The sequence below is a fragment of the Oncorhynchus gorbuscha genome, linkage group LG02 (genome assembly GCF_021184085.1).
Source record: "Oncorhynchus gorbuscha isolate QuinsamMale2020 ecotype Even-year linkage group LG02, OgorEven_v1.0, whole genome shotgun sequence".
Classification (NCBI taxonomy): domain Eukaryota; kingdom Metazoa; phylum Chordata; class Actinopteri; order Salmoniformes; family Salmonidae; genus Oncorhynchus; species Oncorhynchus gorbuscha.
The window spans coordinates 75450954-75476775 of record NC_060174.1 but is presented as its reverse complement, the minus strand read 5'-3'; the positions used below and the strand labels follow the sequence as shown (position 1 = coordinate 75476775).

Below are 25822 nucleotides of genomic sequence, written 5' to 3'. Positions count from 1 at the left end.
TGGCGTGGACAGTTTGACGACTGACTGAACCCGTACGTCTCCACTCAACTCTCGCTGCGCGACAAACGTCATCAGTTTAGGCGCGTCAGTACAGCCTCTCCCTCAGCAAATACTAATAGTGCTTGCTTGCTAATAAGATTATCGTCAGTAAAAGCTAAAACACATGTTTTACCCACAACTGGCCATTTAACCTAAATAGAACGTTTGCTAGATGGAAGCTCATCAAAACTGAAAAGTACTCGTAAGTTTCCAAAAATGACAATCATCAATGAAGCTTTGGCACGCGCTGTACTTACCCTCAAAGCTGCGAGGTCGATGTCATCCAAGCTTCGTGTGGGGGCGTTTTCGGACATACTGGCAAAAGTAGTAAATTAGTTTTAAAAAGTAGCAGCGGGTAGAAAATCCAGGTGGCCCAATGTTTAATTAAGCGGTGTCCTGCACTGTCAGGTCCCGCGCAGACAGATATGGGGGTACCTTATGAGACTTGACTTGCTAACATAAACAACCAGACGCAAAATCGGCAAGGCGAAATGCAGTTAGCTAGCAAGCTAGTCCCATTGCGTTAGAGACCCAATATTGTGCTGCACTCTATGCGTTCATTTTGGCAATATTAATACGTATATGTTGCATGACAATTCGAACGAGGTGGTCATCTACATATACTTTGAATGTTTAACTACACAATACAATTATGTTTGTGAGATTAAACAAAAGTTAGAATAAGTAGCTAGCTAAGTTACCTGGCTAGGTAGCTAGCTGTTGGCTAAATAATAACAGCGCAATAATACGAAGGTGGTCTGCAGCAGAGCTGTTAACGTTATCTAGCTAGCTACCCACGCACAAATCAAAAATAACATTTATTTTGAATAAGCTTGCATTCTAGCTGACCGTAATTCGCGTCCTGCAGAGATTTAATGTTCCACAAATGACGTTGCAAGCAAATGGCGCGGTCAGTAGATCATATGTAGCCAGCTAGCTACGTCGAATGTCCGACATTCGATATCTGAACACAAACTTTCACTCCTTTCGCGTTGACACAGATCGCGCCTTACACTGCCTGTACCGACGGTGAAAAATGCAGTTTCTGTACGGATCCAATTGTACGAATTTGAGGTGGTTACGTACTTCTAAATATATACTTTAGTTAAGAGTATAGTTGATAACATCCAAGTAATTTCCCGACATATAGTCCATAAACTATTTCATCGCCATGTTTTGGTAACGTTAGCCCTGTTCGTCTGTGTGATCGGCTATGACGTCCCTTTACAGCAAGTGTGCATCTATACACACACACACAACACCCTTCGTCTCTACTCTTTTTTTTCTCTCTCTTCCCACTCCCTACCCCGAAGAGTGCTACGGTACTGCATCGGGGACAAATTACCTGAGAGATGATCAGTAAACATACATACTACTGCAGCTGCCTTGGCCTGTAGGCTAGCCTAGTGTTTACCTGTCTGACTGGGACAATCACACATGGATTGACATGACTCAAAAACCAGAGGCAAATTAACTAATACTGTTCACATTACAATTTATAAAAATATTTATTAAATGTTAAAAGATAGCTACATTCGTACAGATGACAATTTAGAAAAATAAAAGCCTATCGACTATAGCCTAGTTATTCTAATAATTAAGTGATCAGGCTGGTCTCGTAGTCTAGACGTAACAAAGTAAACGAAAATCCGGGACACTCTAACTAGTATATTTTTCTAAATTTAATTTAACATTTATTTTACTAGGCAAATCAGTTAAGAACAAATTCTTATTTACAATTACGGCCAAACCCGGACGATGCTGGGACCAATTGTGCGCAGCCCTATGGGATATGTTATGTTTAATATGGTTACATAAGACATGTAACTTAATAAAGCAAATATGAAAGGAGGGTGAGTGCCTCTTAGCTAACGTTAGCCACAACAACTTGGAATTCGTAACATATGAAATGGACATCCACAAATTAATGCATTCCATACCAAATGTAAAATATACTAATTTGAGCATCCCAGATTTTCGATTACTATGTTACGTCTACCCCTGAGTCCAGGTTGCAGGCATACATACATTTAATGCACATTAAAATGTTAAAATACAGTGAAAGTTAGGCCTACATAAATAAGTAGAAAATACTAAAGTCATATAAATGTTATTCAAATGTTAAAGAGCTACAACTCCCCTTCTTTCAACATAAAGTAGTATGGTGAATATAATTAACAGAAACAGTATGTGGGAATTCAGAAGTTAAATACAATTCCCTTTCAACTTACTGTGCCAGTGGGCAGGACAGTTGGTCATTATGAGAGGGGGGATTTGAGACAAAATATCTAAAGTGTTGTATTATTAAACAGACTTTCCAAATGTGGGTCTGTTGTAGACCCACTTCCTCTCTGCTTACCTCATGTCCTGCACATGCTCCATATGTGGACAAAAAATGAATAATTCGTGGTGGACTTTTCTTTTGACATGAGGTAAGCAGAGAGGAATTGGGTCTACAACAGACCCACATTTGGAAAGTCTGTTTAATAATACAATACTTTAGATATTTTGTCTCAATTTCCCCCTGTAATAATTACCAACTATCCTACACATATCCACAGTAAGTTGAAATGGAATTGTATTTAACTTCTGGCTTACCACCAACTGTTTTTGTGCAACCCAATGCAATTGAAAACAACGCTAGTGTATGTAAACACACCAGAGTTGCTAAAAGCACCTGTAGTTGTGGTGGTGGTATAAGCAGTATCACTAAATAAATGTTACTATTTCAGTTAGTCACCTTTTCCTTGATTAAAACTGTCAAAAAATGACTCATTCCATCCAAAATTAGAAACTGTGCTTTACAAAAACATTTTTTTTCTTTGCTCCCCTTTTTCGAAATATAGTGGAATGTTCTGGACCACTGACAACAGGCTAAGTTAGTAACAATAATTCACTTGGTTGCCATGGTGACGACAACAAGACGCAACCATTAAAGCACGCCAGGAGCACCCCCTGAATATATTTCTCTCATTCCCCTCTATTCGCCCCATGCCCCTCATATGGTCCTTGGTCTTCCTCTTTTGTCATTGCCTATCTTGCAAATCCAATGACCCTCCTTTTACAGAATTTGCTAGGCCACCTTGTCTTCCATTTTGTCATATACCTCTGTCTGATTCAGACTATCGCTCATCTGTCCTTTCCTCTTTCGGCCACAATCTAGTCAGCTCTTTATAACCGTCACCATAACAACCACAAATGTTCTGACAAATTTGCTGGCACTGCATGGAGAGTGGAAGCGAGAGGCAGAGAGAGAAAGAGGCAGGGGGAGAGAGAGGCTGAGAGAGACAGAGAGAGGAGCTATCCACCCACAACCTTGCAACAATAAATGTACGCAATGTTCCTAAATCATCTGAGACTCTTGACTTCTGATCTCCATTCCTCCTCCTGCCTCATACAGTGGCATTCTGTTCCTGTTATGTTATGTATTGGCAGACTCGTACCTAAGACCTTTAAAAAAAGAAATACTCAGGTTCAGTATTATATTAACAAACACATTTGGTTAGTTGAGTGTGGCAATGATTCAACCTTATAAAAATGTACATGTGCCATTAAAACAGTGGTAATCCTTCAAATAGCCATGTCTCAAAGTCACTTGGAGCACAGGAAAGGCTTAAAATGCGTTAGTATACATCAAGGATAAACTCAATTCAGCCACGGGCCGTTCTTTTCTTGAGTGGATGATCAGGGGGCCGGAACATAATTCAAAATCATTTGTAGACAGCAAATTGACCACAAGATGCCCAAACAGATATAACATAAGACAAAAACATAATAATTTTAAACCTTGCCTACATTTGTATACAATCACATTCACTGAGTGCACAAAACATTAGGAACACATTCCCAATATTGAGTTGCACCCCCTTTTGCCCCTCAGAAAAGCCTCAATTCATCGGGGCATGGACTCTACAAGGTGTCGAAAGTGTTCCACACGGATGCTGGCCCATGTTGACTCCAATGCTTCCCAGTTGTGTCAAGTTGGCTGGACGCCATTATTGATACACACAGGAAACTGTTGAACATCAAAAAACCAGCAGCTTTGCTGTTCTTGACACACTCAAACCGGTGCACCTGGCCCCTATCATACCCCGTTCAAAGGCAGTTGCCCATTCCCCCTCTGAATGGTACACACAATCTATGTCTCAATTGTCTCAAGGCTAAAAAAATCCTCCTTTAAATCTGCCTTTCACCTGGTCAGTCTGTCATGGAAAGAGCAGGCGTTCCTAATGTTTTATACACTGTGGATATCTCTCCATTATGCGTGGGAATACCTTGGAACAGATTTCCAAAATTAAAATCACTGAGCTGATTTGCTAGTGTTTTTACAGTCTTTTGTGTCCCACAAAAATATTTTTAAAATGTATTTATTTGCTCAGAAAACATGGGGGGCCAAATAAAATTACCTGTGAGCCACCAATTGGGGAACCCTGGGATACATTATCATCTGGTTTGTTTTGAAATGTTTGACCATTTTAACAGAGTTAAAATCCACTCTGTATCAACAGATACAGTATGTAAATATCTTGCATCTAATTGCATTCTTCGAAGACACATCAGTTAGTGTTTTTGAGCTAGGTCAGTTTAGAATACATTTTGTTCCAATCTTTTTATTAATAATGGAGTGGTATCTGGCAAAGATGATCAAATCTATAAAGCGCTCCCCTTCTGTACTGGGATATTTCAGTGTCATCCTGGCTCTTGTGGCTGGTAGCCTGGTACTCTTATGTCCAGAGTCCCATAGGAGCCATGCCCTCTTTGCTGCCCAGTGAGGGGAGCAGACTCTCCTCTGACAGGAAGTTGAGGGGGAAGTGGACCAGTAGCCCCCTGATGGCCTCCAGCTCCTCTTTAGCCTGCTGAGGGTCTGTGTCACACAGGCGCTCCAGGCCTGAATGCTCCTTCAGCTCCCTCATGCTGTGGACAGAGTTGCAGGGGAGGCAGCGGAAGACCTGTTCCAGGTAAAGGGAAGGAAAGAAACAGTCAAGGGGAAAGGTGAGCAGCAGAGAGGACAGGGAGGGAGGTTAAAGGGAAAGAGAGACTAATAACGATGCACATGAAAAAGAGATCCAAACATAGCTTTTAGTCGTATTAATTTACATGTATACCTTGCCATAAATCTTAGCATTCAGTTTTGCCGCCGCGTTCCATCCCAACAAGAAAAAACGGTCGCTGATTGGGTCATCAATATCGATCTTGGGGTCAGAATCAGCTCCTAAAAGCACCCTGGGAAGCACATGCACAGAGTCAGTTACTGCCAAACAGCTAAGTTAACTGCACATTCAAACTGTTGATAGAGTGACAGTTTGTAATACAGTAGCTGAGTGAAGGTTGGTGCACAAATTCATATTTTTAAAAAATAAAACAGAATTCCTTCATACAGAGAATGAAGACCACGCTTGCGCACGATTGTCATCTGAGATGGTTCCCTTGGAAACTAGAGGATATACTTGGTAGCTGCTGATTCGAGCCAAAACTAATAGCTCTGCTGGAATAATAGGCTTCAGGCAAGCTCTGTGAAGTGTATCCATACTCTGTCTAGGACTCCAAGGGACAGTTTTAGGGCATCACAAATGCCAACAATTACTAATCAATAGATCCATCTACTAGTAGTGGAGTCAGCGTTATTAGTATGTCAGTGTAGGGACCTTGGTTACCCCCTCCCTCACTAACATAAGAATGACTGTGGGAGTTGTTAATCTCCTGAGAAGTGATTCACTTCTGCAGAAGGGATAACTCTTTCAAGTCCAAACACATCCAGGTTCACCCCAGCTATATCATGTATATACCCCTCAAACTCAGTGAACCTCTATCAGTGAACTAATTGAATGTAAAATCCCAGAGAGTGCAGAAGAGTATCGAGCCTACTGTCATATTTTCCATAGGCCTGACCTGAAACACTCTTTGCGCAGTGCTAAAGTGAGGGGTCCGGCCTGGTACTCCTCTCCTCCCATTATGGAGGGGACCCTCTCCTCATCCTCCACCAGCAAAGCCAGCTCACTGTCCCGGCTGCCCAGCATACTGCGGTCATTGATGTTGGCCGAGCCTGGATGGAGGGAGCACAGAGAGTGTAGGTAATAGAAACCGGAGAGGAAAGAGAGAGACCCAGAAAGAGAGAGCAAACAGGAGAGTGTAGTAACAGTACTTATATCAGTGATGATGGCCATAGATTCTGCAGCGACTTACTTTATTCTAAGCATGTGAGTTGATAGCAGCAAACTTTCTTAATACCAAGTTGGGGAAGATAGAAGGTTAACAAAAAACACTGTTTACAAAACCCTTTTCCTGTGTCTCAAGGACTCTTATCTAGCTGAGAGGAGCACCATAATTACCCTACCCAGTCCCAGTGTAATTGTAATCATATCATATTATGGAACATCCCACTTGGCACAACGTGGTTGAATAAACTTTGTTTTAATGTAATTTTTCAACGTATTGTGACATGAAATCTACTTGGAAAATACATTAGATTTGAAAAAAGTAATCAAAGTAAACTTGTTTTGAGGGTGAAATTTCAACCACAGGATTATGTTATCATGGTAACCCATTTTCAACAGAGACAAACCTTGTATGAAATATGTTTCGTTTGTACCTTTGAAACAACGTCAGATCTTCAACATTATATCCACTATCAGAAGAAAACTATAGGCTGCGCAGCACCTCCTACTGGAAAGTTGATTATCTATAGCTATCCATTATCTATAGCTTCCATCCAGGATTTTAACAAAGCCCAGCCCTTCTTAACTTTGATTTGTCACAGACTACTACCAATGTGCTATTGCAAGAATGATTATTGAGAGATCTCTTAATAACTAAAGAGATTCACTGTTGTTATTAAACTAATTCCAAAGGGTAGGTTTAACAGAGCAAATGTTAAAGGATAGGACTAGCTTTCACTCAAATGGTGAGGGGCTGAAGGAAGCTCATTGGCTGAAATTCGAATGGCTAGGGGACTGGCTCACATGGGGGAAAATTATTCAGCACAGCTTCCAGAAACAATTGCTATAATCTGCACAGAATCTCAAACAGCACTGATCACATCCACTATGCACTTTTAATGTAACTTCAACTGCAATCCAGGTCATTTGGTGGTGCTATTAGATGAAGCAGAGTGATAATACATAAAGTTATTGTATAAATACAAAATATATTACACTGATTTCCAATTTGAACTTTGGTGTGCTTTTAAATGGTTGAAAGTGCAGTGATAACACATTTATATGACAACTAAACCAAAAATCTGACATTGTTTTTCCATTGGATTTGGTAGTGCTTTTAGATGGTTGAAAGCATATAGTGACAAAGGTACATTGGGAATTAAACATACTTCTGGTTGTCTTTTTGAGTGGGTTGATAAAAGGTTGAAATCGCATTGATCAACAACTCCACCTAATATCAACAAATGTCCACGTTGAAATGACGTGGTTGTTCCAGTGCATATGCGTTACGAGTCTCAAGTTTGGGGAAGCTAATTTTCACCATAAAAATGCACCTTTATAATAAAGCATTCCATGCATCATCACATTTGCAGACTTATGTAAGATGGCCTACCATTCCTAATGTGATGAGCAGATTGGATAGTCATAATTTAGCCAAATAATATAACTCAAACACTGTTCGCAAAAAGACTGTTCAAAGCAGCGTGTGGTGGAATATGCCTAGACGAGGGTATATTTAAGTAATAAGGCCCGAGGAGGTGTAGTATATGGCCAATATACCACGTTTAAGGCCTGTTCTTAGGCACAACGCAAAACCGAGTGCCTGGGTACAGACCTTAGCCGTGGTATATTGGCCCTATAACGCCCAAGATGCCTTATTGCTATTATACACTGGTTACCAACATAATTAGAGCAGTAAAAAGAAAATGTTTTGTCATACCCGTTGTATACGGTCTGATATACCACAGCTGTCAGCCAAATCAGCATTCAGGGCTCAAACCACCCAGTTTATAATAGATATATTTCTTACCATTTCTTTTCACGGAAAAAATGTGGCCTTTTATAAACAAATTTCATGCAATTCTACTATACTTTATTTGACTGGATACATAAGTATAATCTTTTAAAATACAATAATCTGCTAACTGACAAATAGATCAATAAAAATGATGTTGTCTGCAACGTTCTAATAGGCCAACAAAAAGGAGAGACCAAATACTGTCCAAAAACAAAGTGCCACTAACCCAATGATAAAGACAGTGAATATGCGCACTCACTGGGGATATGGCCGATGATACGCTGCTGCCAATAAGATAGGCTAATGTTCGCTCAATTAAGTTGTGAATTTGTATAACTAAAAGACAGATTTGAGTATTTTCATTGTCTTCTCTTTACAGGAATAGCCATTTGTTTTCCAAACTATGTTTTCCCACAATTGTCATTTGAAATATTGCGATATGCCTGGCTGGGCTTCTCGTTCACTGACATTCGCAATTCAACAATCATCTATTTGGTATTTGCCAAATGCGCTGCCCAAATTAGAGGCCCTTCCGACAGGCTATGCGATTTAAAACAACAACAGCTTTTTATTTTGAAGAAGCTCATGATTCTCAGATCCTCCAAAACCATCCTTACTGGTGTACTAGCCTTTTTTGAATGATTCTATTTATTTCTGTATAGATAGGAGTAGGCTAAATAGGCTATATCATTTTGGCAATTTAATTCAATTTACTTTAGGGGAAGCTTAGCTTAGCAGTGGGATGCCAGATGAAGAGTTTCAGTGGGTGGCGAACAAAAGGGAGGGACATTACACAGTGTGGAGTGTATGTGTATAAACATCCTACTACAAACCATAACATATTGTATAATGATATCATTAAAGATCGCATTAATCTTTAATGAGGGTGGTGCCTTTTAAGTTCCCCTCCCTCACCCTCCCCTTAAGTCCAGGATGGATGTATATATAGCAGCATGTTTTTTCATCTTGTGATTATTATGCAGAGGCAGTAATTAGCAGCCTGTGATTGATCCCAGCAATGAGTCACAGCCAGCATTGGAAATGGCACCCTAACCCCTATTTAGTACACTCATTTTATCAAGAGCAAAATGACTTCATTATATAAGGAATAAGTTGCCATTCCAGACACAATTATGTGTCATCTCATCTCTGAATCTGTCTCAAGTATGGAAGTGATGATGGTGACTCACCGATGATGTAGCGGCGGTCATCAGCTATGAGGGTCTTGCTGTGTACGTAGATGAGCTCTGTGACAAGGGACTGGGAGATCTGGGAGTGCGTGCGCAGGCCACACAGGGTGATGTACTTGCTCCACTGGTTCTCAACTGGGGGGAGGGGGACACACTGGTTGGTTGGCACACTGGCATAGAGTTGAAGCCAATGAAAAAATGAACGCTAAGGAAACGGGAGCACAATTTAAACGAGAAGACACATGGCATTATCGGAAAAGAGTATGAACTGATTAAGTATGAGGAGATTTGGAGAACTATACTATAGTTAGTATAGATAGTAAAGGCAGATGCACAAAAATAATGTGGTCATCCCTTCAAAATGAGTAGAATCCACTATTTCAGCCACACCTGTTGCTGACAGGTGTATAAAAATCAAGCACACAACTATGCAATCTCCATAGACAAACTTTGGCAGTAAATTGGCCCATGCTGAAGAGCTCAGTGCCTTTCAATGTTGCACCGTCATAGAATACCCCTTTTCAACAAGTCAGTTCGTCAAATTTCTGCCCTGCTAGAGCTGCCCCGGTCAACTGTAAGTGCTGTGCAATGGAAATGTCTAGGAGCAACAACGGCTCAGCCGTGAAGTGGTAGGCCACACAAGGTCACAGAATGGAACTGCCGAGTGCTGAAGCGCGTAAAAATTGTCTGCATTCGGTTGCAACACTTACTACCGCGTTCCAAACTGCCTCTGGAAGCAACGTCAGCATAAAAACTGTTCGTCGGGAGCTTCATGAAATGGGTTTCCATGGCCAAGCAGCCGCAAACAAGCCTAAGATCACCATGCACAATGCCGAGCGTCAGCTTGAGTGGTGTAAAGCTCATCACCAATGGACTGGAGGAGTGGAAACGCGTTCTCTGGAGTGATGAATCACAATGCACCATATGGCAGTCCGATGGATGAATCTGGGTTTGGCGGATGCCAGGAGAACGCTACCTGCCCGAATGCATAGTGCCAACTGTAAAGTTTGGTGCAGGAGGAATAATGAAAAATCTAGACCAGGTGTGGGCAATTCCAGTCCTCTGTGTCACAGTTTTACCCTAGCTAATACACGTGACTCCAATAATCACCTAATCATGATCTTCAGGTTAAAATGCTTTTGATTAATCAGCTGTGTTTGCTAGGGATGGAGAAAAAGTGTGACACCAATCAGGCCCTCGAGGACTGGAGTTGCCCACCCCTGATCTAGACAATTCTGTGCTTCCAACTTTTTGGCAACCGTTTGGGGAAGACTCTTTCCTGTTTCAGCATGACAATGCTGTCCATATAGAAATGGTTTTGTTGTAACCGGTGTGGAAGAACTTGACTGGCCTGCACAGACTTCAACCCCATTGAACACCTTTGGGATGAATTGGAACGCCGACTGCGAGTTTAACATCAGTGCCCGACCTCACTAATGCTCTTGTAGCTGAATGGAAGCAAGTCCCCGCAGCAATGTTCCAACATCTAGTGGAAAGCCTTCCCAGAAGAGTAGAAGCTGCTATAGCAGCAAAGGGGGGACCAACTTCATATTAATGCCCATGATTTTGGAATGAGATGTTCAACGAGCAGGTGTCCACATACTTTTGGCCATGTAGTGTACCTATGAGTCTTCAGTTAGCGGGAGGATAAGCCAAACATAAGAGAAAAAGACAAGCAGAAATCTTATCAGAGATGACAGATATTAGGTTGAATTTAAAAGAAAACTCACGTTCTCTCAATCTCATCAGTATGGAGTACTCTCCACGGCACATGGTCCTGTGACAAATACATATTACTTATAGCATAAAATCAACAATCTCAGTTGTCTAAAAAACAAAATCACTACAAAATGCTTTAACATCATACAGTATGACATAAGTGATTGTGTCTTAGTGCCTATGCAGTAAAACAAAATTGGTTATGTGAAAGTTCCCAGAACATTAGTGAGGTCTCTGCAATGTTCTCATAACACAAAACTGATGACTATAGAATGTGTTTGCCTGATGTTGCAAGAACGTTCTTAGAACACATTTACAGTCAGGTGAAAACATTGTTGGGACATCACAAAATATATGTTACCAAAACACAAAAACATTCCAGCTGTGTGGCTGATTCTACAATGTTTCTTTTATGGTACAAAAAAATATTCACCTGATGTTGCAAGAATGTTCCTAGCACACATTTCATCTGTTCTTTAAAGGCTCCCAGAATATTTATTTAGGTTGTGGTAACATGACACGAGATAGCATTTTGGGAACTGTCCAGTTGTGCTGACATTCAGAAAATGTTTGTATCAGAGTGCACAAAACATTCCTTTGTTGTTGCAAGAATGTTGACAGAACATCCGTTCTGGGTTCTTTAAACGGTTCCCAGAACATTTAATTAGGTTGTGTGGGGACAGTACAATGTGGGTACATTACAAGAGATACATTCCTAAAACACAAAATATGCTCAGTTGTGATGACATTCATACAATGTTTAAATTGGGTTGCACAGAAAAATCCTAGAAAGTTGTAAAAAATGTTGAAAGAACACCTGGGTTAAGGTCTTTAGTTTCCCAGAACATTTAATTAAGTTATGGGAGATGTCTGGGATGTTGCAAGAATATTCTTGTAATTTTCATATAGGCTGCACAGAACATTCCCACAATTTCCCCAAAAGTATGTTTTTATGATGTTTATATCGTATTTGTTTCAAGTTTAAAATAATAGTCCATTGATGATCACGAATGTATTTACCTCTTGGAGGTCCACAGGACGTTTCAAGAACATTTAGAAAATGTTGTATTTAAGTTTTTACCTACTATTACAACAACATTCTCAGCATACAAATATGTACCTCCTTAAAGCATAAGAAAGCCAATTGGAATATACAGCGAGAGAAGAAAGTATTTGATCCCCTGCAGATATTGTACGTTTGCCCACTGACAAAGAAATTATCAGTCTATAATTTTAATGGTAGGTTTATTTGAACAGTGAGACAGAATAACAACAACAAAAAAACAGAAAAATGCATGTCAAAAATGTTATAAATTGATTTGCATTTTAAATTAGGTAAATAAGTATTTGACCCTCTCAATCAGAAAGATTTCTGGCTCCCAGGTGTCTTTTATACAGGTAATGAGCTGAGATTAGGAGCACACTCTTAAAGGGAATGCTCCTAATCTCAGTTTGTTACCTGTATAAAAGACACCCAACCACAGAAGCAATCAATCAATCAGATTCCAAACTCTCCACCATGGTCAAGACCAAAGAGCTCTCAGAGGATGTCAGGGACAAGATTGTAGACCTCCACAAGGCTGGAATGGGCTACAAGACCATCGCCAAGCAGCTTGGTGAGAAGGTGACAACAGTTGGTGCGATTATTCGCAAATGGAAGAAACACAAAATAACTGTCAATCTCCTTCGGCCTGGGGCTCCATGCAAGATCTCACCTCGTGGAGTTGCAATGATCATGAGAACGGTGAGGAATCAGCCCAGAACTACACGGGAGGATCTTGTCAATGATCTCAAGGCAGCTGGGACCATAGTCACCAAGAAAACAATAGGTAACACACTACGTCATGAAGGACTGAAATCCTGCAGCGCCCGCAAGGTCCCCCTGCTCAAGAAAGCACATATACAGTGGGACAAATAAATATTTAGTCAACTACCAATTGTGCAAGTTCTCCCACTTAAAAAGATGAGAGAGGCCTGTAATTTTCATCATAGGTACACTTCAACTATGACAGATAAAATGAGAAAGAAAAATCCAGAAAATCACATTGTAGGATTTTTAAGTACCTATACGGAAGGGGAGGAGTGAGTAGTTTACCACATCAGTCACCGGGTTTATTATTAACAACAACGATGATGTCACGTGTGCTCACTCTCCGTCCTCTATGTCACCAGCCTGCTCGTTATGGCACACACTTGTCACCATCGTTACGCGCCATCAGACTCACCTGGACTCCATCACTTCCTGATTACCTTCCCTATATATGTCACTCCCTTTGGTTCCTTCCCCAGGCATTATTGTTTCTGTGTTATGTCTGTGCATTGTTCATGGTTCTTATTATGTATTATGTTGGTCCTTCTGTAGCTCAGTTGGTAGAGCATGGCGCTTGTAACGCCAGGGTAGTGGGTTCGATCCCCGGGAACACCCATACGTAGAATGTATGCACACATGACTGTAAGTCGCTTTGGATAAAAGCGTCTGCTAAATGGCATATATTATTATTATATTATATATTATATTATATTATGTTGTGTTTATTTACTAAAACACTCACTCCCTGAACTTGCTTCCCGACTAAGGGAAGCATCAGGGAGTGGTGTTTTTTTTATTATTATTTTTTGGTGGGAATGACGTCGGGTCCGGGACCTGCCTCGGGCCGGCCCGCTGGACTCCCCTGCTTCCTCCAGATCACCAGGCTCCTCTGCCTCAGTCGATCTGTCAGGTTCCCCCACATCAGCAGGGGTGACCGGTCCACTCCTGATCCCCGGGATCGTCCCTCTGGTCGGCGTCCACGGCTGGAGCCGTGCATCGGGAAGGGGGTACTGTCACATGTTCTCCCTCTCCGGCCACTAGGTCACCAGTCTGCTCGTTATGGCGCACACCTGTCACCATCATCACGCACATCTGCGCGTCATCAGACTCACCTGGACTTCGTCACTTCCCTATATATGTCACTCCCTTTGGTTCCTTCCCCAGGTGTTATTGTTTCTGTGTTATGTCTGTGCGTTTTTAGTGTTTATTTTGTATTATGTGTTTATTTATTTAAAAAATACTCACTCCCTGAACTTGCTTTCCAACTCTCAGCTCACATCGTTACAGATGGTGTTGTCCCCACAGTGAATGTACGTACATATCCCAACCAGAAGCTATGGATTAAAGGCAACATCCACAATGAGCGGGACACAAATCCAGATGTTTATAAGAAATCTCGCTACGACCTCCAACGAGTCAAACAGGCAAAGCGTCAATACAGGACTAAGATTGAATCTCACTATGCCGGCTCTGATGCTAGTCAGATGTGGCAGGGCTTGCAAACTATCACAGATTAAAAAGGGAAACCCAGCCATGTGCTTCCCAGTAACATGAGCCTACCAGAAGAGCTAAATGCCTTCTACAGTGCTTCGTCCTTAAAGTTGCAGCGTACTGCAGCATAGTTTGCGTGGTGCCACAGAATTCTATGGCAAGTTATTTAAGTGACAACCACTGGTACCATTAATGCTTGTTAGTGCTAGTTTGACCACCAGAGGGCAACTTTGAGAAGCATTTGATAGCCTTCAATAGTGGCTGTACTAGAGAATTTTAAAACTATTTTAAATTAATATATGGGATGGATTTTAAGAAATCTAGCTTAATTCATTTGATTAATATTATGGAGTTTCTATTCTAAAGAAAATGAAAAAAACTCTGTGGAACGGAAGATATGGCGCTGTATAACATGACGGGCGGGAGTAGGCTACAGTACTTGGCTATTTAGCTAAAGAATCTCCGTGTCGTGCGGGTCCACGGGAGACCGGGGTTCAATTACCCGATGGGGAGGAAGGAGTAGGCTGTCCTTGTAAATAAGAATTTGTTCTTAACTGACTTGCCTAGGTAAATAAAAGGTTACACTAAGAGCATAACATTTCTACACCCTAATTGTAGTCTAACCAAGACCCAAATGGAAATTCAGTCAAAATAAAAAATCTCATTGATTTATCAAGACCAGTCCCCATGCTTTTCTCAGAGCAGCACAAAACGGTGCTAAAATAGTTGTATCCTATTGCTTCTAACTTCAATAGGCTCTTTAAATAAATAAGACCTACACCACTATTAACAGCACATTACTCAACACTAGTGAGACTCATGGCGCTAACGGTAGGACTACAGTATATCGAAAAATAAATATGACGTGACTATAGAGGATTGGAGGATATTTATGTAATTCAGTGATATTTAGTCCCATAGTAATTTGTTATGGATCCCATAACTAAATAAACATTGGCATTTTGAAAGAGTATTTTTATCATTATTTTATTAACGAAAGCATAAAGATGCCATTATTAGTTACATTGTTTTAGTTTGAACGTGCAGACTGGCGTTAAGAACAGCTGGAACGTTTCCCTAGTCAGCGCCATTATTAGAGTGTTGCTCTGTGCTACCCAGTGTGGTGGAGCGGTCTGGTCTGAAGAAATGAAGTGGTGATGCAGGGTACCATACTAAAATTACCTCTAAATACCACTGCATAATCTCAAAACTTTGTGGAGCAACCACTGTATGCTCGCTTTGAGTCTATACCTACATGTTTCAAGCAGTCCACCATAGTCCCTATGCCCAAGAACACCAAGGTATCGCCCCACATCTGTAGCCATGAAATGCTTTGAAAGGCTCACATCAACACCCTGGACCCACTTCAATTCGAATACCACCCCAACAGATCCACAGTCTATGCAATCTCTATAGCACTCCACACTGCCCTCTCCCACCTGGACAAGAGAAATACCTATGTGAGAATGCTGTTCATTGACTACAGATCAGCGTTCAACACCTCCAAACTAAGGACCCTGGGACTGAACACTTCCCTCTGCAACTGGATTGTGGGTTCATGGGTTCATTCTTAGTCCCCTCCAGTACTCCCTGTTCAGCCACGAATGTGTGGCCGTACACCACTCCAACACCATCATTAAGTTTGCTGACGACACAACGGTGATAGGCCTGATCACTGACGACGATTGACGACGATGAGACAAAGACCTGGCAACCCCTCCCTCAATGTGAGCAAGACAAAGGAGCATATCATGGACTATAGGAAACGGAGGGCCGTAAAAGACCTGCCTTGGGAACCAAACATTGCAGGTTCAAACCCCACATGTGCAGATTGTCAACATATCAAGAGTAAAACATATGGTTGTGTTAGTATGATTGAATGCTGTTCAAATGTCCTATGAATTAAATCAAAAACACAGTGTGTCTATCACCTTGTAGTGATCCTACAGTGGCAAGAAAAAGTATGTGAACCCTTTCTGCATACATTTCTCATCAAATTTGATCTCCATCGAAGTCACAACAAGACAAACATTGTGTGCTTAAACTAATAACACACAAATTATTGTATTTTTCTTGTCTATATTGAATACATAATTTAAACCTTCACAGTGTAGGTTGGAAAAAGTATGTGAACCCCTAGGCTAATGACTTCTCCAAAAGCTAATTGGAGTCAGGAGTCAACTAACCTGGAGTCCAATCAATGAGATGCTATTTAGAGCCTCCTTGCCCGATAAAAAACACTCACAAAATTTGAGTTTGCGTTTCACAAGAAGCATTGCCTGATGTGAACCATGCCTCGAACAAAATAAATCTCAGAAGACCTACGATTAAGAATTGTTGACTTGCATGAAGCTGGAAAGGGTTACAAAAGTATCTCTAAAAGCCTTGATGCTCATCAGTCCACGATAAGACAAATTGTCTATAAACAGAAAGTTCTGCACTGTTGCTACTCTCTCTAGGAGTGGCCATCCTGCAAAGATGACTACAAGAGCACAGCGCAGAATGCTCAATGAGGTTAAGAAGACTCCTAGAGTGTCAGCTAAAGACTTACAGAAATCTCTGGAACATGCTAACATCTCCGTTGACGAGTCTACGCTAGGTAAAACACTAAACAAGATTGGTGTTCATGGGAGGACACCACGGAAGAAGCCACTGCTGTCCAAAAAAACATTCTGAAGTTTGCAAAAGTGCACCTGGATGTTTCACAGTGCTACTGGCAAAATAGTCTGTGGACAGATGAAACTAAAGTTGAGTTGTTTGGAAGGAACACACAACAGTATGTGTGGAGAGAAAAAACGGCACAGCACACAAACATCAAAACTTAATCCCAACTGTAAAGTATGGTGGAGGGAGCATCATGGTCTGGGGCTGCTTTACTGCCTCGGGGCCTGGACAGCTTGCTATCGTCGACGGAAAAATGAATTCCCAAGTTTACCAAGACATTTTTCAGGAGAATGTAAGGCTATCTGTCCGCCAAAAATTGGGGGATGCAACTGGACAACAACACAAAACACAGAAGTAAATCAACAACAGAATGGCTTCAACAGAAGAAAATACGCCTTCTGGAGTGGCCCAGTCAGAGTCCTGACCTCAACCCAATTGAGATGTGGCATGACCTCAAGAGAGCAGTTCACATCAAACATCCCAAGAATGCTGAACTGAAACTGTTTTGTAACGAGGAATGGTCCAAAATTCCTTCTAACCTTTGTGCAGGTCTGATCCGCAACTACAGAAAACATTTGGTTGAGGTTATTGCTGCCAAAGGAGGGTCAACCAGTTATTGAATCCAAGGGTTCACATACTTTTCCACTATGCACTGTGAATGTTTACACGGTGTGTTCAATAAAGACATGAAAACGTATAATTGTTTGTGTTATTAGTTTAAGCAGACTGTGTCTATTGTTGTTATCAATTCATGTAGAACTCCAGGTATTTCCAAAGAGTTCACATACTTTTTCTTGCCACGGTATGTGTTGTGATAATTGGGTTGTTTGCTCTATAATCTGTTAATTCATGTCTTCCGACCGTGATCTAAAGGTCGAGACAATAAGAAGACACTGTAGCAGAATTCAACTACACCTTCGTTTTAACACAAAAACGGATAGCAACCTCTGTCCACAAAGCATATTTCATGTACAGTAACAGACAGTTAGATGACCTACAGCATGGTCAAGCAAGTTCATGTTTCCAACATTTTCGGACCACTAAACAACTATTGATTTATAACCACAGAGAGTTAACCGCAAGACGGAAAGAAAACAGGAGCTGCCTCCAATATTCCAGCACCATTTCAACATCATCAAATCACCTCTGCTTAGTCTAATACAGTGACAACTAAAAAGAAACCAAAAACAATTTAGTCCAATCAACGTAAGATAAATATGATGTGGCTCGTCCATGGTTCTGATTTATGTGTGCGTGTGAGTTTGTGCAAGTACAAAAACATGTTGACACCCTACTTGTAGAGAAACGCCAATGGATGATGGCTTCCACTCTTATGTTGAAGAAACGGTCTATCACTCTGTCATATAGTACACACTTTTAGTTTTTGTTGTCCTAGGCTATCTGGTGAAGGGTTCTGACTTCTAAACTTGAAAATATGAAATATCCTTATTCATGTCACTGAGGGAGAGAGGGGAATGAAGAACGTTCACATTCTGTCAGAATATGTTATTGTTAGACATCAGGGATCCTATGGGGAGGAGTGAGGAATTTGGGGCCGAGGTCAGGTCAGATGAGGTGAGGAAGAACAGATATCAAAGTTCTGTCTAGCAACAGAGGTGTATTGGCTGTTCAGAGGTGTAAGGAGGAGATTCAGGAGGAAAGGTTAAATAACAGTGCTTGTTTGAATATGTCTTTGTCTCATGCAGCTGTATGACACGGTGGGTGAATAAACTTGGTTTGAGATTTACTAATCTTCCATTAGTTTTTACTGTGTTTATTTAGACCCTAACACTGGCAAAAATGCTTGCTTGCTAGCCTAACTTCCATTCATGGTCAATATTAGCTAGTCAACATTAGCCATCTACATCGAGCTACAAATTGAACTTCTATCCTCTCAGGCCAGGGGCACAACAATGTATGAATTAATGGTTGGATCAGAATTGCAGTTATAATCATTGGTCAAAATACGGAGAATTAAGTAAAACTACACATCCAAATCCCCATCTCCATCCATGGCTATAATTTAGGAAAGGCACAATTTTATCTAGCTGGCTAGCCACCGGAGGACAACAACACAACAAGATTCAACAATTCAAGTTCAGTCAATGACATATGCTCAGTGACGCCAAGTCCAAGCTGGCTTCCCTTGACACTTTTTTTCCAGTACGCCAGGACCATTCACTTTTTTTTGTCAAAAGGAAGCCAGATACTCACTGGCTTCTCTCGCCTTCAATGTCATACTCGTTTGGACCAGACAGCATCAGAGAGAGACAGAGGGGCACAGTGTCGCTCGCTTGGATGCTTTCTAGTGAGATACATTCAGCCTCTTGCAAAATGAAGGAAAATTATGAAACACACAGAGAAAAAAGAATTATTATTTACTAATAAATAAATAAAAATTGTTATATTTTTGGGGGGGGAGCCTGGCTTGCCTTGGCATCCATGAATACACGCCATTGCCTACAATATAGTCCTCAAATGCGAATTGCCATAAAATCTGGAGAGAAACATAATGGGGATGTATTCAAATCGGCTTTAAGGAGCTACATATTTGCATGCTGAGCATGTTGTGGTAATATTAGATCAAACTTAAATATACAATTTTATAAATGTTCTTGAAATGTCCTGCAGACCTCCAAGAGGTAAATGTATATTGTGTGAACAATGGAATATTATGTTAAACCTTAACAAAATAAGCTATGAACGTCATAAAAACTGACTTATTTGGACATTTTGGAACATTGTAGGAATGTTCTGTGTAACCTTCGTGAATATCAAAATAATTTTCTTGCAACATCCCAGACAACTCACATAACTTAATGAAATGTTCTGGGAACCTTCAAAGAACTTAGACCAGGTGTTCTGTCAACATTAAGGCAATGTCCTGTGCACCCTAAAATAAAAAATTGTACAATCACCCACACAACTGGCCAGTTGTTTGTGTTTTGGAAACATATATTTTGGGATGTCCCCACCAGACTGTTCACACAACCTAATGAAAGAACAGACAAAATGTATTCTGGGAACGTTTTTGCAACATCAGGTGAATGATTTATACAAGTATTGTACACTGAGTGTACAAAACATTAAGAACGCCTTCCTATTATTGAGTTGCACCCCTCTCCCTCCCACCGTTGATACACATGGAAAACTGTTGTGTGAAAAACAAAAAACCCAGCAGCGTTGCAGTTCTTGACACAAACTGGTGCGCCTGGCATCTACTACCATATCCATTTCAAAAGGCACTTTACATTTACATTTACATTTAAGTCATTTAGCAGACGCTCTTATCCAGAGCGACTTACACTTAAAATCTTTTGTTTTACCCATTCACCCTCTGAATGGCACATGTACACAATCCATGTCTCAATTGTCTCAAGGCTCAAACATTCTTCTTCAATCTGTCTCCCCCCTTCATTACACTGATTGAAGTGGATTTAACAAGTGACATCAATAAGGAATCATAGCTTTCACCTGGCCAGTCTATGCCATGGAAAGAGCAGGTGTTCATAATGTTTTGGACACTCAGTGTATAATCTTCAGCACAACTGGACAGTTTTTGTCTAATGAGAACATTTGCCGCAACCTAACGAATGTCACAGAACCAATTTTGTTTGCTAGGAAAACATGACTGGTACATTGTGTTATTACATTACCTGGAAACCTAATGAGAACGTTTAGGGGACTGTTCTCAGATGTTGTGCACAATATTTTAGTGAATGTTAGAACATTCCAAGGATATTTCATGACATTTTTTTGGGGGGGGGGTGTTACCATCCTAATATTAGATACAACCCTAACTACAACTCTTAATGGGAATCTTAGCTAATGTTCTGGAAATGTTCCCAGTTTTCTGGGTACTCTGTGTGTGTGTGTGTGTGTGTGTGTGTGTGTGTGTGTGTGTGTGTGTGTGTGTGTGTGTGTGTGTGTGTGTGTGTGTGTGTGTGTGTGTGTGTGTGTGTGTGTGTGTGTGTATGAAGGCCCATAAGGGAGGGTTCTGACCTGTAAGTGAAGTGTAGTATAGCTTGGATGGCATTCCCACCTCCCTCACTGATGTCTCCTTCAAACCCAGGCAGCAGGGGCACCACCACAAACACCCTGTATTTTTTCTGCTCACTGAGGAACAACAAGAGTTATGGAATGGGGTAGAAAGGAGAGAGTTATATAGAAAGAAACTATTGGCAACAATGTATTTGTAACATAAAAAAATATTGAATCATGATCATTTAACTTTACTTATAGAAACAGATCATCAACAGACAAACATGTATAAAACAGTCCAGTAATATCATGTTATACAGTAAACCAAGCTGTGTGTTGACAGATTCAACTCAGACAGACATGGTGGTAGAACCACACCTGTGTGCACGTAGGATCCTCTTCACGATCGCGTCACCAATGCCATTGTGCACGTTTTTCCCGTCAGCACAGCTGATGAAGAACTGGTTCTGAGAGCAGAGAGGTAGAGAGAGGGACAGATGGAATCTCTGTCAGAGCCGTGCATATATGGCTCTGGTCTCGGTTTGATGCTGTGGGGTGTGATGGGTAGGGAGCTGGACTTGTGACCAGGAAGGGACATTGCTGTTAAAGCATTCAGACTTCAAGCTGCTCACATAGAACAGCAAATAAAATCCACATTACACTGTTAGAGAGACAGGAATAGGCAGGGATAGGGAAATAAAGCAAGGTTGGGAGAAAATACATCTTTCTAACCCATGTGTCCTATTATTAAAACAACCATTTCCAGTTAAAAGAGATATGGAAACAATGCATATTTATCATTGAACTATTCATGTCATTTGCATATTTAAAAACAAACACCTCATTGGACTATTCATCTCATTTGAAAATCTATGCTTTCAATTGGACTTGATAGCACTAGGATCATGTGGACTGTGGAGGCACATGAGGGTGGTCATTATCTCAACCTTGAGCTGTTGACTTCAGTACAGAGACACAGTCTCAAGTCTGTGGGGGAGGCCAGGGCACTGTCTTGCGTAACAAAAAAACAACCTTGTCCCCTGGTTGATTTCTACCTGCAGCAAGCAAACAGGTAGAGAGGATGGATACGGCATAGAAGTAGTGTGGTTATGAGTCTGGTAAATGAGTGCAATGAAATAATGTGTATGTAATGTACGTAATGTGCTGGTAGCAGAGTTACCTCGATGTAGATGTAGTGTTCGCTGTTCTCGATGGTATGAATGTAGGCATTGAGGATAGAGCTCTCACAAGTGCCGGCTGACCAGCGATCCACAGAACGCAACACCTGAGAGAAAGAGAGGAGAATAATGAAAATAATTGAACAATTGGTGGTAAAAAGACAGGCATTTCTCTGTGAGCTTGTATGTGTCTGGGTGAGCATGTGTACCTGCACAGAGGCCTTCCCGGAGCCAGGCACAGTGAATGGCAGTGCATCAGCAGTACTGTGAGACTTGGGCAGAAGGCAAGGGAAGAACTTGCCTCGGATGTTCTTGTACTTAAAGATCTGCAGGCAGACAAAGCAAAGACAATAAGATGTCTCTCTCACATAACCCTAGAGGCTCTTTTCGGCTGGCGCTAAGGAGGCGCAAGTGTTAAACGCACGTTAGTTTGCAATCTCGTCATTTAAAAACTCTCGCACTGGCATTTTCCACCACTTACTCCAGGTTCCGCAATTTATCTGTCTAAAATCAGGTGGGAGGGGTGACAATATGAGGTGTGTCCTTAAAGACAAGCTAAAAGTCACCATTTCATGCAGCACCAAAGGGAGGTTTTAAGACCCACCAAAAGACAGGTCTTAAAGGTAATGCCGTTGGTAATGGCATGGATTTTGAGAGTGGAAGCGCAGCCTATCCAGCCCTGACACAGCCGGTGAATCTCGTATTTAGAAACATCAAACAATTACTGGTTTCCCCCCATTTTGTAGACATAGCCTATCTAAAACATTTTTTTGGGGGGTGGTGGGGAATTTGACTCTAATGATTAACTCTTTTAAAGCCTTATCAACAGTGAATTTAAATCATGCTAATTGACAAAGTTTGGCATGTCCATGGTTCAGACATAATGCAATTTACAGAAGGCCTAGCTAGCCCCTATATCAGTGTGAATCAGTGATGTGCGGTCGGGGGAGGCAGTGCTTACCCCTTGACAATCTAATAAAAAAGCTGTTATGAAAAGCCAAATAAAAAACAATTCAATGTTATGTTTTTTTCTCAATGGTTCTGGTGTTTTTTTATGCTCAAAATCTAAATATTTGGCTAAAATGCATCAAAACCTCAGGAACGGAGCCAAGGTACTCATGCCTTTCTTTCCAGCCATTGAAATCCATTGAAATCATTGACCCACACGGCCTTTCCTGACTCCAGTCACTGGTAATTGACAAAACAATCTGTGTAAAAAAAGGCCCTTCCAGCAAATCAGCGAGTTTGAAGGGACATCGACTGTCTCCGCCCACTCTAGTTTAGAGTGTTTTTAGTCGTCGACAAAATATGTCAATTTGGCTGGAGACCGAGTTTACAGTGTTTTTTTAGTGTTGTGCGTGCATCTGCAATTAAAATCACAAGTCATTTGGATTACCACACATAAAGAAATACCTTCAATGGAAGCAACTGTGTCCGCGTGTGTGTGGTGGTGACAATTAAGACAGTAATGGGCCTCAACATCATGTTCTACCCAGACAGCACTATAGTGGGCAGAACCAAAAAAACAATCAGCATTAATTACCAGCAGGCGAGGGCATTCACAGCAGACTGCTCAGACGAGCTCCGGCTAGCCGTTTTTTTACAACCTGACAAATAGACACCACCATACTGCATCATTGCGCCTCAAACTATTTTCCAAGTTGGAGTAATGTAACGGCTGTTTGGAGGGTTCGAGGAGTGGAAGTCAACTATAATAAAAGTTAAGACCAGACAGAGGCAACATACAGCAAACAATATTTGACTTTATTCATGACAGGCAAGGCAACCACCATCTCCCCAACTGCTAGCTGTGTATGACTTTTTGTGTCAGTGTGAAAATGGAATCGAAGGAGGCCTCCCCTACGGCCGTGGGCCTGGTGTGTGCATTCAAAATCAAATAACGGACATGGGGTTCTGCTGTGCCTTCTACAACGCTGTCACGAGAGGTTCACCAGACGAACGGGCTTTACAAGTAAACATAGGCCTTAATGCATTTTCCCTTGAGGGTTGGGCTACTGTTGAATCATGAGAATAAATCAAATGCATCCAAAGGGATGTTGTATATCAAGCTAGAATTACATTTGTCATTTTGATTGTTCATATATAATAAACGTTCTAACACTTCTATATGTGTGTGTATTTGCGAGCGCGGCACATTGGAAGATTTGTAAATCCATTGTGAAAGGCTATGGAGTTTGCTTTGCGAGTTATTCCGATAATCTGTCCATATTGTTATTTTAGTGCCACATATCAGTTGTAACTGTGGATGCTACATGGCTGAGTTGAGCAGTTTGTAATTTTGTCAGATTATATGAAATATGCCATCAACGGAGGCTGTCACTTGTGTATTTTGGCTACATTGGTATTTAAATTTGGTGAAAATTGTTTGCCAGTTTCGGTTAATAGCATATGTCACTCTGGTTGTTGGAGCCATGTGTTGTATAGTGAACATGGGCTTCATCAAGGTTTATTTGTGAGTAAATCTGGCTTTGATCATTAACAGTGCTCACCCAGCCACCGACCTCACTGCCCGTCACTGGTTCAAAGTGCTATGTTTAACAATATATTTCCATACTGAAGCCATGCAATTGACCCTTTGCTAAGCCCTGCCCCATAATTTTGGGCAACCAATCGCAGTGCTTCAATGGATAGCAACTGTCGTTGAGTCCGACATCTCAGACAAGCTCACGTTTAAAACGACCATCATGCTTGATTGAGCGAGCTGTTTGTCTTGTAGTAATGTGGTACCTACCTGTATTTCCATAAACCTTTATTTTAGCAATGCATGACATTGAGAAAAATATATATTTCATAACATGTTTTTTTGGTCAATAGGTGCCCAACATAACAAGTGGTGGGGTCAAAGTCACTCATATATAGAGGTCTATAGAGCCTGTCTCGATTCCTGAATTCTGTAACCGTCAGTGTACCTGTGTAATACTGACATAAGCTCAAATACATGTTTTGCAAACATGGTCCTGTTTTATTGGCTGCTTTTCTTTCACTTTGCGGTCCAACTCATCCCAAACCATTTCAATTGGGATGAGTTCATGCAATTGTGGAGGCCAGGTCATCTAATGCAGCACTCCATCACTCTCCTTCTTGGTCAAATAGGCCATACACAGCCTGGAGGTGTGTTGGGTCATTGTCCTGTTGAAAACAAATGATAGTCTTACTAAGCGCATACCAGATGGGATGGCGTATCGCTGCAGAATGCTGTGGTAGCCATGCTGGTTAAGTGTGCCTTGAATTCTAAATAAATCAGACAGTGTCACCAGCAAAGCACCCCACACCATCACACCTCCTCCATGCTCCATGGTGGGAACCACACATGCGGAGATCATCCGTTCACCAACTCTGCGTCTCACAAAGACACGGCGGTTGGAACCAAAATCTCAAATTTGGATTCATCAGACCAAAGGACAGATTTCCACCGGTCTAATGTCCATTGGCGTGTTTCTTGGCCCAAGCAAGTCTCTTCTTATTGGTGTCCTTTAGTAGTGTTTTCTTTGCAGCAATTCGAACATGAAGGCCTGATTTCACACAGTCTCCTCTGAACAGTTGATGTTGAGATGTGTCTGTTACTTGAACTTTGTGAAGCATTTATTTGGGCTGCAATTTCTGAAGCTGGTAACTCTAATGACCTTATCCTCTGCAGCAGAGCTAAGTCTGGGTCTTCCTTTCCTGTGGCGGTTCTCATGAGAGCCAGTTTCATCATAGCGTTTAATTTTCCAGATCGACTGACCTTCATGTCTTATAGTAATGATGGACAGTCGTTTCTCTTTGCTTATTTGAGC

The 25822-nt window shown here is 41.2% G+C and overlaps 1 protein-coding gene and 1 pseudogene across 2 annotated transcripts in view; both read right to left on the bottom strand.

Moving 5' to 3' along the window:
• Positions 1-1317, bottom strand: part of LOC124009823 — a 52671-nt pseudogene extending 51354 nt beyond the window's left edge.
• Positions 1318-3938: 2621 nt separating this feature from the next.
• The window catches only part of LOC124009812 (phospholipase D2-like), a 36889-nt gene continuing 15005 nt past the window's right edge, over positions 3939-25822 (bottom strand). For both annotated transcript variants that reach the window (XM_046322006.1, XM_046321998.1), the window contains exons 16-24: positions 22235-22351; positions 22028-22132; positions 21226-21314; positions 20869-20982; positions 10913-10959; positions 9183-9317; positions 5929-6082; positions 5145-5262; positions 3939-4988 (exon numbers count right to left, since the gene is read on the bottom strand). In XM_046322006.1, coding sequence (XP_046177962.1) covers positions 4764-4988; positions 5145-5262; positions 5929-6082; positions 9183-9317; positions 10913-10959; positions 20869-20982; positions 21226-21314; positions 22028-22132; positions 22235-22351 — 1104 coding nt within the window. In that variant the 3' untranslated portion in view covers positions 3939-4763. The remainder of the gene's footprint in view (positions 4989-5144; positions 5263-5928; positions 6083-9182; positions 9318-10912; positions 10960-20868; positions 20983-21225; positions 21315-22027; positions 22133-22234; positions 22352-25822) is intronic.